Source organism: Oryzias latipes, chromosome 10, assembly GCF_002234675.1.
Source record: "Oryzias latipes chromosome 10, ASM223467v1".
Classification (NCBI taxonomy): Eukaryota; Metazoa; Chordata; class Actinopteri; order Beloniformes; family Adrianichthyidae; genus Oryzias; species Oryzias latipes.
The window spans coordinates 20,635,307-20,653,454 of record NC_019868.2 but is presented as its reverse complement, the minus strand read 5'-3'; the positions used below and the strand labels follow the sequence as shown (position 1 = coordinate 20,653,454).

The window sequence follows — 18,148 nt, the reverse complement described above, 5'->3', positions numbered from 1 at the left end:
GTACTTGTCTAAAACATTTTATTGCCTTTTTCTTTTTTTAAAGTTTTTTTCCTTTTGTTACTACTCTACAATTTTAATTTCCGCAGTAAAAAAGCAAAAGTTGAATAGACACTTTTATTTGCTCTTTATTTTCATAATTATAATAAAATCAAATTAATTAATTCATTACAGAAAGCCATACAAATGAGCAAAATGACATTAAAAACAAGCACAAAATTAAGAGCTGTGATCCGGATGCATTGAGCATTTGTGATACCGTTCCCCTCTAATTTTTAGGAATTCCTTCTATGGAATCTAAAAGACAGAAAACTATTGCACAAATTACCACATCAAGAAAAGAAAAAAATATTTTGTTTTTTTGTTTTTGTTATTGAATGCACTTGGAAGATAAGTTGAGATATTTAATATATTTTACGTTTTTTGATTGATTGATTTTAATTGATTTTTTTTAATGTATTTCAGTTAAAAGTAGCAAGAATAATTAATTGGCACCTTGGATCGCATCAGACTTTCTCATTTCAGTCGGCTGAAGCTCTTATTTCTGTCGCTGTTCAGCACCCCTCCTGTTTTATTAGAGTGTATTAGTATCTGCTTTCTTGAAATTTGTACATCCACATACAGTATGAATCCCTTTGTAAGGAGCATCTGCTGGATGACTTAAATGTAAATGTAGAGTCCGTGTGGTGTGTGTTTGTGTGTGTAAAACTGAAGGTCAATGTGTGGCATTGCTAAACAGCTTTCTCTTTAGTAAAGGAATATTTCTATAAAAAGCTCCTATATTATCTTGCTGGAAGGTGAGTGAGGCCAAACTATGGTGAAATGAAAGCCTGGCTAAGTGAGCAATGAAAGGGACAGTTAGAACAACACACACGTCTACATACACAAAGTGCTGGCTGCAGCATTGATAGCTTTTGAGCCCTGCTAGCTTTAAGCACTAGTTCACTACACCATGCAGAAAAAACAATCGTTTGGAGGAGGTGTTGTCTGTGCTTTGTGATGTTACTGTTTTGCTTCAAAGGGCCATCACTACAGGCACACATGCATTGCTCAGAGCCTCATAAGTTACTCTGAACGAGCCTTGTTTAAAATACACCGGTGCTTTTATGCGGCTAACAGCAGTTAGACAGCCTCGGCTGACAAACACAAAAGACAGGGGCATCCAAGACAAGCTTATTATACACTTGCTTATACTGTTTAATAGATGTATGCAGAGGAAATCTTCTTTTATTCATAAACGCATAACTGTTTTGAAGCCCTCTTACAGAGTCCATGTCAGCTCTGATAACCATCGTAAGCCTCACAGTGACATTGCCTTGGGCTACGATGCCACCTGAGGGCTTTGGCGCCACCACATCATTTTCAGGCTTACCATCCAAAGAAAGCGAAAAGTCAAAGCTGCAAAGAAATGGCTATGAGGAGCTGACATCATTGCCTCTGTGCAACCAGAGAAATATGAAATTTGGTTGCAATAGTTTTCTCTGTTTCTCTCCAGTTGATCACTCCTCACGCCATCCGTGTGCAGACCCCGCCCAGGCACATCCCAGGGGTGGTGGAAGTCACGCTGTCCTACAAATCCAAACAGTTCTGCAAAGGAACACCTGGGCGCTTCATTTACACAGGTAAGCACTGACGCTCAGCAACACCTATATGTAAATCAATCTCACCAAGCAATCTGCAGGCTTTGTTAATGCAGCCTTCTTGCTTATATAGCACGAAAAAAATGGTCACATTAAAACTCTTTCATACCTTAGCCTATTTTCTTTTCATTCTTTCTAATAACAATACCTCTTGAGTGCTGCCAATGTTCTGCATTACTTCTGAAGAAAAATGTGCATTGTAAACTATTTTAAAGTCAATAACATGACTCAATAATTTAGGCGAAGCGCCTGCAGATCAGAGGAGGAAACTCTCCTTTATGAAGCAACTGGAGGTCAGCGGGAGGTTTGACCTTTTGATTAGTGGGATTATTGAGAATTAACCCTGTTGAAGGCGTGATTTGGAAAGCTGATAGCGTGTGGAAACGGCGCCTTTTGACACCCAATGTGTCTGCAAGTATAGCTTGAGTGTTATATCAGAGTTAGAGCCGTGCGCTGAAAGAATAGTGGAGGGAGTACATATGAAGCGGTGATTAACAAATGCAATGTCCCAGGTCCTGTGGGAGATTGGGAATCACATAAATCTGTCTGTAATCTCAACTACTGATAGACTTAGGCAGTAAGCCCCAGCTGGAATTGCCAACATTTGACAAAATCACAATTGAGAGAGAGCGTGCGAGTCAAATCACCAGCATACTTTTTTTGCACTGTGTGTGTGTATCCCAATTACAGTATATGGACGCAATCCATGCCCATAAGTCACAGCACGTTATGTCTTTTTTGTGGATTTATGGAAGAGACTGTAATAGTGTGCTTCTGTTTATTGGGACGAATGTGTAAATGTACTCCAAGTGAACACTTGCATGCTGTCAAGTGTTCAAGGGCAGATGGATGGACAGCTTTTGCCAGGCCAGCGCTGTCCAAAACCCCCAAGTCTGCCAAACTCAGAAAGCTGTGCGCATACAAGTTTGTGCAGGTGTGTGTGCAGCCTTTTTACTGTGCCAGCCATGTGGGAACCATATGAATAAACGCCCCATCACTTCCTAGCCCTCCTCTTTTTCACCTCGTCACATTCACTTATTCAAAACCTGCTTCTTTCAAATGAATTCATCCTCCTGTCGCTTTTAGTCTCTCTGCCTTTTGACTTCTATCGAGGCACAAGGAAGAATATCATCAGGTGAGAGGTAGTGAGAGGTTATCCGCTGGAAGCTGAGCACCTTTTTGCTGCCTGCCAAGTGCTGGCATCTTTACAGTATTGCAGTCAACTGTGGTGAGGTGAGGGTCCCAGCTCTGCGTTTCTCACACTTCAGTTCCGCCACCCTTTGAAGGTATTTGTACCTCTTACACAGCTCCTTTATAGCCCCCTTTATATTCCTGACCTCCCTCCCAGAGAGCAAAAACCGGCGCGCATTTGGTATCTTGAATGAGAGGCGGAGAATGGAGGGGGAAGATGAGTTTGAAGCAAAAAAACAATCAATGTTAGTGAAAAGACAGAGAGGTGGATGCGAAAGATGAGAGAGGGATGGAGGATTACCATGGGCCACGTTGCCCTCCTGGGTCTGTTTGGCACCAGTTTGAGCCCAGTTGCCAGTGGGTACTAATCATAGAGGATTGGCAGCACGGTGTGGCAGCTGGCAGCAAACACACACATCAACACAACCCCACACTTTCAGACTTGCATATACTCATTTATTACATGTGCACGCACGATCACACACATGCACGCTCTGAATTACATTGGGGACAGCTGGCATTGCTAATCAACTTCTGCTGAGGAGAGGAAAGTGAGCAGCTCACAGACCTAATTAAGTCAACACATACCCAATACTGCTGCTGCTGCTGCTTTGCAAACATACCCAACACACATGCACGCACACCCTAATAACCCTTTCTATAGTTTACCACCCCCCACACGCAGACGCACACACCAGTCTCTGTGATTATTACTCCGGACTCAGTTGCCACAGCGTGAGCAAAAATTCAGCTGTAGCTCTGGACGGAGAAGACAAGCATGGGACTTTTGGGCCAGAGAAGATTCACTAAGAAGCTATTACTGTAATGTGTTTTCTGTCGTCTCTGAGGACTGCTCTGCCATTAGACTTCAGAAAGCTCCAATTAGACTCATCAAAGCAATTAAGCTATCCACTGATAAGAATAAAAGAATGTATTTTTTTTCTCTTCCCCAGCTCTTCATCTGTCTTTTTATCCCCTTATCCCGCCTCTGTTCCACTCTCTGCCCTCTGCCTTACCCACTTCTGGGCGGAGAGCTCTCCCTAATCTTCCACTCTTCCTCCATCCTTCTCTCATTATCAGGTCATTGCCTGCCCCCCCTCCTCTGTGCAAATGCATCGCCATGTTTTGTTGTGTATCACCTTTTAGTCGATTGCAGCCTTTGCAACATTTACCAGCAAAAAAACTCCCTTTTGCATGCAATATAATGTCATAATGTACCCTCCAGCGGGGCAAATGTGTATCTCCATGCGTGCATGCGATTGTGTGTTTGACACGGGAAAACTGGCCTTAGATTGGAGGGAGTTGATGAATCACCCAAGTCGTTCGAAAGGCAATCCTTCTCCCTCCTCTGTATGCACCCGTGTCTGCTTAGTGCTTCCGCTACAACTTCTGCTGATATTAAAAGGCTGTGCTGGCTCACATTAAGGCTGCCACTGACACGCAGCCACACACAAACATTAGGAGTAGTTTTTCAGGGAAGAGTGAAGATTAGGTCTGTAGGAAACATCTGTCAGTCGATGCCAGGAGGAGCAGAGACATTGAGGAAAAAGAGAAAAGTCAAGAACAGAATTTAAACCAGCTGATGCTGACATTTCTCCCTGTCTCTGTGTGGCTCTCGCCATGCTCAAAATTAGTTTTAGGGGCAGAGGAAGGCCTGCCATTTAATAAAAAGGAGTAATACACATATGCAGGCATCAGGTTTTGATACATGCAAGCTCTTGTCTAATTCTACATAAGGAAATTGTACAAAAAGAAAATTCTAATGTGATTTCTTGCTTTTTTTATATATTAAGCTTCATGATATTAATACCAACGTAGATATATATAGGCCAGGTTTGTAGAGCCTTGTAATGGACCCACAGCTATGCATGACTACATGTGTGTGTCTCGGATGCACAAAAGCAGCACGGAGTCATCAAGCAATAAAAATGGGTTTCAGCAGCGAGCTGGTCAATTGCTTGTCTTGCTCCTCTTTGTGAATGCTGTCTTTTATTGAGCTTTGGCAGATGCTTGCTGTTGATTAAAATGGCCGGTCTGCAGCTGGAGACGAAGGCAGCTGAGGTAGCTTCATACGTTCACATTTACAGCACCCAGTCTAAACTGCGAGGAATTTCACAACTCTGTTTGGGATTGAGATTAATTTTCTGCACCATGTGGCTCGTCTTCCCTCTTTAGCATGCTCCCGTCTTATTACGGAAACATCTGCTCCGTGATGATGATGTAAATGAATTTTGAATGTAGATTATTTAACTCTGTGCTGAAATGAGCAGCGTTCAGCTGGGGGAATGGTTTCTTCCTTGTATCTTAATTCGAGCGCACACGTTCCATCAAGATTTTTCAAATTTGTATTCTACTTGTGAGGATCCGGGCTGTCAGGTATTGTTAACTGTCGACGTGCGCTTTTTGCAACAGATAATTAGAGCTTACGCTCCACTTGCATCCTCACCTCAATTGATTTGTAGAATCTCCCATCTTTCCCTCCTGCTCCCTTTCTCTCCCTCGGGCCTTAGCTTCTCCCTTCCTTTAGGAGCAAAAAGCTCCACTCATCTGTTTTTCTCCGTATGAATTTCCAGCCGTGCATTAGTCTCCCTGACATGTTCAAGCGATGCTTTATTTAGCTTGTCGGATTCTGCAAATAAACGCAATCTCAGGGTTTATGGAAAAATGGATAAAAATTAGATTGTAAGGTATTGATCTGGATTGTGAGTAGTTGGTTTGGAGGGGGGCTGGGGGGGAGTTGGCGAGGGTGGGGTGGGGCAGCTCTCATCTGTGTGAGAAGAGAGAGAAGCGGGGTGGGGTGGGGGGGCAGAAATGAAGCCGTAATTCAGGGCTATTGAACCCCCTGCCACTGGCGGCATCGATCGCCAGGCAGCGCTTATGAGATCACACCTGAGCACTGGAGACTGCACAGGGGAGGGAAGGACAGGGAGCGAGAGGGGGAGGGAAAGAGGGATGTAGCGAGGGGAAAAAGAGGGAGTAGCAGAAGGCTGTGATATGATCAGCTCCTTACCCGCTGTCTGAGGGCCTGTTAAGGTGTTAACATCAAGCCTCAGAGCCAATTACCTAACCCTGCAACTACTCACCTGACTCCCAGCACCCACAGTGTTGTGACACGGGAGGACAACCGGACGGTGTTTTCCTTTTTCCCTTCCATTTCTTCAAGCCCCCCCTCCTTCCCTTCCTGTTTCCAGCACGACTCCACACTCTGACCTCTCAATTACCCTCCTCCCTCCTTTTCATCGCACCTCATTCATCCACCCTTTTTACTCCACCCCTGAAGCTCATACCTCCGAGGCCCATGCTCACCCTCCACCCTAACCTCCTCTCCTTCCTCTCCCACCACCTCCCAGCTTTACGCACACTCCCCCTGCGGCTCTGTGGGTTATTATAGTGAAATATGAAGCGATGTGGATTCCTGGCTTCATGAAATTTCCATGAGCATTGATCTGATCTGATGTGGGTGATTGCTAGATGAATCCCTCCAGTCCAGGGCTGTTGCTCATCTATTCATTTATTTATGGCAGTTATGTTTTACTGGCTTTGATTTGCTCTTCTGTGGAGCGACAGCTAAGGATTATAAATATACCTGTACAACAAAGTATGCTTTGAATCCTGGAGCATGCTAGGATTTCTGCCATGGAATGAACGATGCTGACCATAGGTTAGCAAGACATAAAAAGTCAAATTAATCCCAAAAGAGAAACAGTAAGGTAGCAAGTGAAGTGTGTTGTCCCTCACATACTCCCCCCTGTGATTCATGGTCCATGGCAAAAAGCAAACAAAATCGTATTTTCTCTTTCAATTTAACCAAACATTCTTTTTAGTTCCATGTCTGAAAGTTTTTACACTATTGTTCCCCACAAAGCATATTTATTGACTTGAACTGATAAAAAAAAAAAAAAATCAGACGAAACAGGGGATGTTACTGGAACAATCCCCTCCTCATTCTGTAAGCCTAATCCAAGGCAAATCCCCCTTAGGCCTCCAAAAGATCAGACGACAGAGGAGCAATGTCAAATATTTGTCCTCAGCAATACTTCACACTTTGTTTGTTGCATGTGATCATTCCATTGTTTGGGTTTACTTAGCCTCTAAATCTCTTCAAGCTGAGCCTGTCCCTGGACCCCCAACTTCTCAGTTTCCCTCCCAGTGCCGTCTTAGCTTTTAGCCATTCGCCTTTTCTTTTCATTCACTCTTACAGAAGAGCGTCCCTGTGGGGCAAGTGTCCAAACACGTTTGTTTCGGCGAAACAGAGCATTACCTGTTCTTGCTTCCTTTTTTTTTCTTTTTTGGTTTGTGTGGGCCCAAGAGGAGCCACTAGAGGTCCAGCAGGACAGCTTGGACTCATAGCCTCTAGGGGCCTCTTTTTCTGGGAGCCGTCTAGTCCGCCTGGCTGCTCAGATGTGAGGCGAGGAGGGCATCAGCCCCCAGGAAACGTCCAAGCTGGGACCCACAGGAGAAACAGACGGGCGGCACGAAACCCACACTTTTTGTTTTCTCATGCCTAATGGGTCCTTTTCATTTAACACACATGCAATTGCAAAAGCACACACTGAAGCCCCGCGTGTGACTGCAAACTGTGCAGCAGCACCACGTTAAAGGCTGGAGCTTGAAAAAGTAGCGAAAGTTCCCCTGGCGGTAGAAAAAAAGGAGGAGGGTAAAAGGCAGTGGGGACGGCGTTAGGCAGACGATACATTAGGACAGAATTATGTGGCGAGAGCACTTATCCAGCCGTCCTCCTCTGAAGTGTTTGCTGAATAAGCCTCAGATCTTCATTGTATTTATTGTAATGTTTAAATATTCATGGTAAATCTTCTCATATTCAATTACCGTAGTACGACCGCAGCATGGAGAGAGGGCTCTCTTGCCGCCGTCTGACTGATACTGTGTGTGTGTAGGTGAATGTGTGTGCACGTGTGTCTGCAAGTGTGCACGTATTTAGCTTGTTCCCCGGAGCGATCAAGCCTTTGTTATATTGGAAGCAAGCTCTATAATTGCTTATATTAGTCACTGATCAACGTAAGACCACGGGACACACATAGTCGCAAATGCACACACACACACACGTGCACATGCGTTTTCACTGCGCCTGATTCCTGACAGTCTTTTTATTAACTACCAAAGCAGGAGACAGAGAGAGATTCATTACATCACAGACAAACAAAGACACACACCAGGGCTTAACAGAGAACACCCACATCCACAGTATCTGGTTTAATGTTGAAATATTCATGTAGAGCTGTGTTTGACTGAGTCTGCTTTGCTGTGAGTCTGCTGCAGTATGCTCCTTGAAAGACTGTTTTCATCATGAAGATATTAAAGATGTTTTCTATTTACCTGTCTGTTCTGTCTTTCTGATTAGCCCTGAACGAGCCAACTATAGACTATGGCTTCCAGAGATTACAGAAGGTCATCCCAAGACACCCTGGAGACCAAGAGAGATTACCCAAGGTTTGTTACCCCTGTGCCTTTTTAATGGCTGTGCTACTTTTTGTGTTGAAAGGAATGTGTTCCTGGAAAATGTTGAGATATAGGGGGGGGGAACTAGAATTTTGGAACACACACACAAACATGGAAGTATGACATCATGCACAGTGGAAGCTGCATGGAGCACGCACAAAACCATTTAATCCTGTATTCATAGTCATTGCATGTTCAAACAAACACTTTACCTGAACTGCAGCTGCACAAGCACCTCCATTCATCCTGGTGCTGAGGATAAGGTCACTTAGACTGCCAAAGTGGGAAAGGAAAGGAGGAGATGGAGGGAGGGAAAGAGGGATGGTAAGAGGAAAGGAGGTTGAGGGGAGAAAAGAGGAGAGTAGCAGAAGCAGGTTAGGTGATCCATCATAGCTGTCCAGTCCTACCTCCTGCTGGGTCAGTGGATCGAAGTCAACCCCGGGTGGACTTTATTACTTCCAGCACACATCTATGGAGCGGCACACACTCACGTGCACACATGCACGTGCTTACACGTACGCACTCAGTGGAGGGAAGTCGCCACGAGGTAGAGATGAAAAGCCCAGGTAGATGTGGAGGGAAGATAGAGAACTCACTTGTCCTCGCTGCGTGTTTGGTGGCTATGAGACTTGTCCCTGTGAGTTCTGGTCTTTAGCCTATCAGCCCCCTGTCTTTCTCTAAATATCTTTATATCCATCCATCTCCCCCCCCCCCCTTTCTTTCTCACTCAGTGGTGTCTCTTTTTCTTCTAAATGAACAGCCGTAGCTGGTAGCCCTGGTTGTTCATTTCAGCTCTATTGATTTGTGCCTTTATTGAGGTAATAACATTTTGTTGACCACACTTCTCCCAACTGTTGGCCTCAATCATTATGGAGGGGCAGGAGACAGGGAACACGTTGGCAACTTCTCGCAATATCCATTTCCAGGTACAACGCCATTAAACTTTTAAACAAGAAACTCTGGTAGAAGCATCTGAAGAATTCCCAACAAATCTACCTATGATACCAAGGACACCCCCCATGCTTGTTCTTTCACTTTATGCATTATTAATGATCTGGTAATGAGCTAAATAACAATCCCCCTATCAGTTGGTCAGTTAGCTTTGTGGCTACCTGACCAATAATTTGAGTGACTGGGTGCCTTGACTGTAGGGTGTTTAGTAAATGCTCTGGTGTGGCAGGGGGGGTCTGTGTCCATCTAATGAGTGGCCGCTCATCCAGACGTGGCTAGGCTCTGCTCTGGATCAGGTTCCCTTTCCTGTTGTTGTCTCTGCGGGCCTGACTTTACGGGAAGAGACCCTGCGCCCAGGAAATGGGCTCCCCTTACAGCGGCAGAACGAGGGAGGCAGCGCGGCGCTAACTGCATTTATCTGTTTATCAGAATGACTCTGGAGCGCTGCCTAATCGCATTTAGTTACTGGACAGAACCCCTTCGCTAACGAGAGGCTGTTAGGTCCATGCAGGGCACAGCAGAGTGATTAATAGAGAACGGGAACGATGGTTGGAGACAGAAAAGGGGGCTGCACAAAAAGAGAAGTGCAGGGACAGCAACTGAGCTTCCACGTGTCATGGTGGAACACTCCAGCTGGAGATGTGTTTGTGTCACGATGCCTCCCACTTTCCTCATTTCCTCTTTTCCCTCTGTCCCTTCATCTCCTCCTTCCCTTTACCCATCTAGCGATCCCTGGGAGGCATGGGGCGTCAGGGAACAGCAGAGAGAAGGGAACAAGGAGCAGCGCATACATACTAAAGAACCACTTACCTTCCTAAGGCCTCTACATCTCTCAATCACCTCAAGCAGGCCTCCTCTCTGGTCTCCCCTCTCCGCTTCTCCTCCCCCACCCTCCCTCTTTGCCTCCCCCAGATAGTGCTAGTAATGGGAGGTTAACACAGAGGCAGCGCTCCCATTATTGAGTGAATTTAGCACCTCGGACAGCGCTCTACAATCTTTATTGCTTTGCTGACCCTCGCGTCATGTCTTTGGTGTGCTCGACAGCCTCCACATGTGCGTGGCTGCATGTGTGGCTGATCGTGTGTGTGTGTGTCTGCGCTATATGAGGTCTGATTGAAAGGCGGTGTGTCACGGAACAGAGAGCACACATGCTCCGGGGCTTGTTCACAGCGAGGGATACACTCAGGAGAGTATAACGCACAGCGTGTGTGCACGCCGGTGTAAGCGAAAGAGGGAGAGAAAGAAACGAGGAGAAGGTTGGAGGGGAGGCAGGAGGGGTGGGGGCTGCAATTTTCTGGTTGTCGCGCCTCCAGCATATATCCTGGCCCCGGCACATTAACTTTTAAAAAGGGTTTCGTAGGGCTGTAGGTGTCTACATCACACGCACACACATATATAACGACTGCCTGGAGTCACACACTCATACACTCGGGCAGGAAAAAGAGTCAAGACAGAGAAAGGGGAGAAAATGAGCGCAGGGAAGCAGTAGCAGTGTGTTAGGATAAATGTTTGATGTGGGAAATTTCACAGGATGGTTTTACCTGAGCAATGATGTTCCACATTTATCACACAAAGTGGATGCAGAGCCATTCACTCGGATCATTACCGGGGTTAATACAGGGCAGGAGACGGGTGTGTTCCAGCTGACGAGGGGAGTTGTATAGCCGTCAACCTGATGATATGTTGTGTTAAATGAGATCGATGCATGATCATGTGCGGTGGATTCATGATCAGTCAATGACAGGAGGAAGGGAGAAGACGCCGGAGATGGTTGACTGATAGAGAGATATAGGTTCATGTTTTATTCACAGATAACAGTATCTTCCCTGTGCTCTCCCAAACTGCCCAGCAAGTAACAAAGTGCGGGGATAGGCCCATTTCTCTTCCTCTCCTTCTCTCTGTCTGCCTATTCCCACTCTTGCACTCTCTGTTCTGCATTCACAGCATAATGTAAGGAGTGATACGTAATAAAACTGACTGAACTCTTTGAGCTGTCACACTCATGATCAATCTCCTTCCTCTGTCTGCTCTTGATTGTAGGAGGTGATTTTGAAGAGAGCAGCAGACCTGGTAGAGGCCTTGTACGGGATGCCTCATAACAACCAGGTAACCACACACACATGCACACAAAAACACTCATATTTTTATATCTGAACTAAGAGAAAATCATATTTGTAGCACAAACTATTGGCAGCTTCAAAGGCGGTGTCTCCACCAGCCCTGCAGCACCCTGCTGAGTGCATCCAAGATCTGGGAGTCACAGGCATCCGCATGGGAATATGTCAGAGCTTTTATCAGCTCATGAGGATGGAAAGAAAAAGAACAATGCAAAATAAGTGGAGAGAGGACTGAGAGAGCTGAGACAGATGGAAAAAAGAAGTCAAATTAAGGCTTGACTGTGAAGGAGGAGAAGATTGAAAGAAAAGAAAAAACAGGGAAAAAGCTAGGGATAGGTTTGATGAGTCCTCAAAATGAGCCTTTCATCCATTTTCTAAAACCAATCCCACTTCTCTCAGTGACCGCTGATAAAAAGCTCTCAGCTCTGCAAGGTTTACACACTCAATATCTTGGATGAAGATCTAGTTTTCTTCTAAGGCTGTAAAGCCTGCGTCAATGTTGTGTTATACATTCCCTAATCCCTGTTCTGTCAGTTGTCACATCTATTTTTTTTTCTACTTCTTCTCTGTCAGGAAATGATTCTAAAACGAGCAGCTGACATCGCAGAAGCCCTCTACACAACAGTGCCACGAGGGCACAACCAGCTCGCGGGTCTTGGCAGCAGCTCCGTCCACGCTGGCATGATGGCCGTAAACTCGTTCACTGGGTCAGAGGTGGCGCAAACAGCCAATCAGGGTGAGCAAATGATGGGGGGGCAGTGATTCATTTATTTTTTTTCCAGGATAGACAGTAAAAATGAATGGTGAGGTACAGATTTTATTTTTCATGTGGGAAATACAGAGGCAGTGATTTAAGAGTAAAGTGCAAATAAGAAAGTCTGGAAGAAAGGAGGGCAGGAGAAGGAAGAGGAGGAGGAGGAGGAGAGGGAAGGTGGTGGCAATAAGAAACAGGGAAAACTTGAAGAAGGACAGAAAGCCTTAGAGAGAGAGTGAAAAATGGAGAAAAAGAAAGCCATGGATGGAGTACGATGGAGAAATATGAGTGGGTCCTGAGGGTGTGTATATCAGACTGGGGTCGGCCCCTGTCTGACAGAGAGAAATGTGGGTACAGTCAGTGGTGATTCATCACCTTGTATCAGGGGAACAACAGAAGAGTGGATGGACCATCCTTTGGATGTATCTCAATAATTCCAATGAGCTTCCACTGCCCTTCATCTTCATTCGGAAACATCTGCAGATGTGAGGAAACAAAAGAGATCAGTTGCTTATCTTGTAAGCTATAGTTTGTTCCCAGTACAGATTGGGAAGCAGGTATGGAGAGAGGAGATGTGAATTATGGAGGGTCGGTGAGAATAATGAATACACCTGTAACAGAAAGCAGGCCTTGCTGCACTTGATGTTCGATTCCAGCTGTCTTTCATCAAGAGTCAGCATGTTTTGTTTTCCCCATTCCGCAGTAAGCTTGAGTTAAGTCCTGTTGGAGAATCCATTATTTCAAACTTTTAAAAAAAAAAAAAAAACAGCTGCTTTTGAGTGTACGTTGCCTCACAGCTGTATGTAAGTCTTGATGGGAGCCAGCAGGGTTAAAGGCTCCTTGTTTCAGTAGCTGTCAAATCATTCTTCTTTCACTTTATGAAGTGCTTTCCCCCTTTCCCATATGTTGTCTACTGTCTTCCTGAAGTTGCTTGGCCTTATAAAGCTGCATCTGTGAGCGTTGTGAAGAAAAACATCAATTGGCAGCTCTGCATGCAGGCTTTCTGGTTGTCTTCTGTTTGCTTTGCCTGCTAACACAAATCTTCATTCTTCCTTTCTTTTTTTTCTCCCTGTCCATAGGTTTTAATAGGAGTACGAGCAGTGTGTCCCCTCATGGTTATGTCCCCAGCTCCACTCCCCAGCAGAGTAGCTACAGCACTGTCTCCACTAGCATGAATGGCTATGCTAACTCTGGCATGGCAACTCTGGGCACTTCGCCCAACTTCCTCAATGGATCTGCAGGCAACTCGCCCTACGCTAGTGAGTAAATGCACCACATCCTTCAGCTGACAAACCAGAGAGTGGGTGAGGAAATCAAAGGACAGAGGGGTGCAGAGCTGGGATCAGATTTGAACATTACAGGGTTTCAGTGAGGGCTTGAAGTGGATTCAAGAATTCACACAAAGGTTGCTGAAGTTCAGCTGGCTCATCTGTTTCTTTAAAGCAGAGTCAAATCTCCACTTTATGGGCCAAGGGAGCCGATCACCTAACACCCCCTTCAAAACACACACCCCACCGCCACCTCTGCGCGCACACATTCACCCTCTACATTAAAGACCCTTGATTAAATCAATAAACTAATTGCTAGAGAAGCAATTCCATTTCAGCTCTTTGATTCCTTGGTGTTAACAAGTATTTTAACAGGCTCATCGGCCCCACACAGACACTTTCAATCAATGCCCCCTCAGCCTTCCTTTGTACGTCCAATTTTCATTAATTGATTAGTTAGGCCCCTTCATAAATGGATTATGACTTTATTGCAAGGATTTGTCAGGAAGAGCCATAAAAGCTAAGTGTTGGATAATAACAACAATAAAAGCAGACGCAGGTATCAGAGGGCATGTGAAATACGACTCAGCTGATTGTAAAACCACTGAGGGGGAAAATGCTCTTAGTGTATTAGAAGAAAAAAGACAAACCAGGGAGAAATGGATGGGTGAGGTGATTTTGGTAATGAAGATGACAAACTGGTTGTTTTTGCTATACAATGTCTCTGGTCATTGCAAGAGCTGTTTTGAATCTGTCTGTGAGCTGCATGTTATAGGCCAGACATGTTATATTTGTATTGTTTCTAAATGCTTCAGTGCAGACCTGCATTTCTGTTTTGACACTATTGCCAAGGCTTTAAGCTCGTACAGCTAAGATGGAAAAAAATCAATTATTCTGCTCTTTAATATTTAGTAAAATCTTAACCAATGAGAACCCATGGTGACATCAGTGTAACTGAAAAATACCAAAAATAGATTCCGTGGTACACTTGCTTTGTGGTAAAATACACATAAATTTATTTTTAAGAAAAGTGGTTCTAGGTTCTTTTTAGAAAAATTAAAATAAGAATGTTTATTGCATTCAATAAAATTGTTAATCAATGCTAAATCCACGAGAAATTCTAATAGATTGATGGGTGTAAGAATGGTTTGTGTGTAATAATGTAATTTGAGTATTTTTATTTTTAGAATACACAGAAAATGGCTTTGTGACCTGTTTGCAAAAGGGTCATCATAACCATCTTTTCCACTTGAAATAATCACAAAAAATAAAATGTGTATTCATGAAAGCCCAGCTAAGTTTTGCACCCCTGCTTTAGCCCAGCATACTCTTGTTTTTCACTTGTTAGTCTTAGAAACTCCACAACTCGAGATATTTACAGATATTGGGGTACAATCAGAAAGTACAATTTCAAGTGAAACTGCTGGCCTGTTTGTAGATTTGCAAAAAATCACGCTTACCGATACCTGAAGTTTTGTTTTGGTGTTTTTAACATTGTCTTGTGGCTTTTTCTGACGTTGAAAGACTTATTCAAAGAAAATTAAACTTAAGTTTCTGTTTTTGAGTATTGATTTCATCAAATCATTGTGAATCAAGAGCAGATGATGAAATGCAGCTGGAATCTTGTAGGTGTGATGTAGAAGCTACTACAGCAAGCCACAACAAACTCTCTGCTGTGCTCCATTATGATGCATTGATTGTAGACGACTAGATCCATGTTTGTTTTAATTTTCCTTGTCTGAGCTGGCATCTGGCTCAAAACTTTACAGCTGGATGGCTCTGATATTGCTCGCCACCTTTGTTGCACCAGTGATGTAACGGTTGGGTGGTGCGGGGGACTGGAAGGCTGCAGGAGAGTGTGTAGATGGATTTGGGGAAGGGGCCGGGTTTATAGTCCTGCCCACAATTTCTAATGAAGTCCTGCCACTCTGCAGAAACTGTGTCCTAGAAAACAAACACAGGTTTTTGATTTTGGTTTTAAAACAATATTGTCATGATTTAAAGAACAATTTTAAAACAGATCCAAAGATGGGACTTTACAAGTAAAATTTTTCACTAAATATCACAAATTTAAACCTTTTTTTTAAACAATAAACATATTGATTTAGTAGTCAAAAACATGAAAAGTTCAATTAAGCTCAGTGTTTGTAGTAAGGGGCATAAATCTATGCAGAATTATCAGTTCATGTTTAATAATGTTTATTATAAGAATGCTTTAGGTGTGGCTGAAACTGAAAAAATGAAATATTGCTGGGTAATTTAGTTTTAATCCATTGAACAGTCCCTTCTCATTGTTGGTTGTAATCATTTTGTGCCAATAATCTGGTGATAACCAAATGCAGCGAAAAAAGCACTACAGCTAGGGAAGGAGATGCTGGTGTACTCCCAGCACCCCTTGAGCACATGCTGAAGAATAAAAACCAATAAAAGATAGAGATGAAACTGTTTAGTGAGGGTTCCTTTGAAGCATTATAGCTTTAGCAGTGGAAAGTCTTATAGCTAGATTCCTGCATATCTGCACAAGAAGCTGCAAAAGCAATTTGAGTCAGTTGATTCGAGACCTAAACATTATCCTTCCTGCCATCATCCATTGACCAGTCCCTTTCTGTTCATCCCGCCTTCCCGTCCTCTGCCCTCGGCCCTCTCTCTAACCCCCTTTCTGTCTTCATCTCTCCTCCCCGCCCCTCCTCCCTGGCATACACCTTACAAACCCCCTTAAACACCCTTTCCTGCCCCCTTTTTCTTCTCTCAGTCGTCCCGTCCAGCCCCACCATGGCATCCTCGACTAGCCTGCCCTCCAACTGCAGCAGCTCCTCCGGCATCTTCTCTTTTTCTCCCGCCAACATGGTTTCTGCTGCCGTCAAGCAGAAGAGCGCCTTCGCCCCCGTTGTTCGACCCCAAAACTCCCCTCCGCCAACCTGCACCAGCACTAATGCTAACAGCCTGCAAGGTAAGCTGTTCTACTTATAGACCTCATTTATTGAAACTATTGGTGAGGTAAACTATAAATCTTTCAGTAGAAAAAAAGGAATTTTACTCAAAGTTGTTCATCCTTAAACTTTAATCCTGCTCTTCTGCATTTATTATAACAAGTTCTCACTTTTACTTTTTTTTTACTTTCTTTCTTTTCTCTTTCTCCTCACCAATTATTTTCCCTATGTTCACTTCCTTCCTCACTGAAGATCAGTCTTTTGTGGACTCTAGCAAGTACTCATCAGCCAGCTCTCTGCAGGGCCTGGCCTTCTCCTGAAGTATGTTACCCTTCAATTTCATTTACTTTGACATGTTTTCTCTGTTCTCTGTGCTGCCCCAGATCATTTTCACCGTCCTGCCCTACCCTTCCTCCTCCTCCTCTGTTTTTTATGTCACTCTTGACTTGTCAGAGAGGCCGCATAACACACCATATGTGTTCCATTTCCTGTTTTCACTTCCTGCTTCCTGCCTGCGCCCCAGCAGTTGTCTCTCTCTATGGGGAGGCAACTAGGGGATTGTCATGGCACATTGGGTCACTCTGCTCTCCCATTTCCACTGAATGCAGCACAAGGTCTGCTCATGTAGGCAGGATGTTGTATGGTGTTGGGTTTTCAACTGGGAAAGAGAGAGAAATGATGGATGGGAATCTCTATCAGTGCCTGAAGCTAAGCACTTCCTCATTTCCTCTGGCAGTGTTGATGAGCGCCGACCACAATGACCCAAAGGGCCAATGGCCACTGTTCACTGATCTCACTCACACGACACACACATCCCTCTTTTAATCCCAGCAAGGTGTGAATACTTAGGAAATAACCAAAGAATTAGTTGATTGAAAGTAGAAGTAAATCAATAAGGAGCCAATATGTTATATTAAAAATTCCTCTCTTTGATGGGGCCTGGTCGAAGGAAAGGGACGATGTAGGATACCGCTTTTGAATGGGTTAAGCCTCAAAGTCCCACTCAGATCATCTTTTGATCTATTTGTGTTCCCATTCATCTTTTACTTATGATTAAAAGTCGTTTTCTAGGACATAGTTTCTGCAGAGCGGCTGGATTTGATTAGAAATTCACCTCTGAGTTGTAGGCAGGACTACTGGCACACAGTAAGCCCACCCCCATTTCCCACCATCTCTTTGTTTACATGCTCTACCGCTCACACCCCAGACCTAACATTACCAGTGCAACAAAAGTGGCGAACAATATTGGAGCTATCCAGCCGTACAGTTTTGAGTCGGATTCCAGCTCAGACGAGGAAAACAAAGACATACGTGGAACTATTTGTTTGCAAATGGATGCATCAGTGAAGCAAAGAGCTTGTGGCCTTTCGATTGTAGCACCTACGTCACATCTATAAGTTTTTTCCAACTGCATTTTCTTGGTCTGCTCCTGATTCACAAAGGTTTGAATAAAGAAATACTCAGAAATAGAATTTTAAGATCCGTTTTCTTTACATATTGTGAGAAAAATGCAACAAGAGCATGTTTAAAAACACCAAAAAAGAGTAAAGGCAGAGTGGCACGTTGTAGAACAAAAAAATGAATACAGCTGACAGACTTTCCATTTTCCACCTTCAAGCATTAAGATTTCATCACCTCCGTTATTCCATGTCACTGTCGTGTTTGTATTACACCGTGTGCACATTTAAACACGCACCACAACTGCTAACGATTATCTGTGGCAGCTAATGTATGAAGCCGCTCAGAAGGCCCGTTAGAAGTTTAAAAACATTGTCGATGGACGCCAAGTTAGTGAAGCGGTGAAGAAGAAAAAAATGTTTTCACTCCGGAACGTCGGAAT

General features: G+C 44.1%; 1 protein-coding gene across 4 annotated transcripts in view; it reads left to right on the top strand.

The window, feature by feature from the left end:
- LOC101162765 (transcription factor COE1) overlaps window positions 1-18,148 on the top strand; it is a 55,752-nt gene that overhangs the window by 34,636 nt on the left and 2,968 nt on the right. Inside the window, exons 10-16 of one of the 4 annotated variants that reach the window (XM_011480366.3) lie at window positions 1,493-1,619; window positions 8,191-8,279; window positions 11,280-11,345; window positions 11,930-12,092; window positions 13,190-13,369; window positions 16,131-16,328; window positions 16,561-16,629. In XM_011480366.3, coding sequence (XP_011478668.1) covers window positions 1,493-1,619; window positions 8,191-8,279; window positions 11,280-11,345; window positions 11,930-12,092; window positions 13,190-13,369; window positions 16,131-16,328; window positions 16,561-16,628 — 891 coding nt within the window. In that variant the 3' untranslated portion in view covers window position 16,629. The other 3 variants (XM_004073412.4, XM_020706706.2, XM_011480367.3) reach the window with 3 other exon arrangements.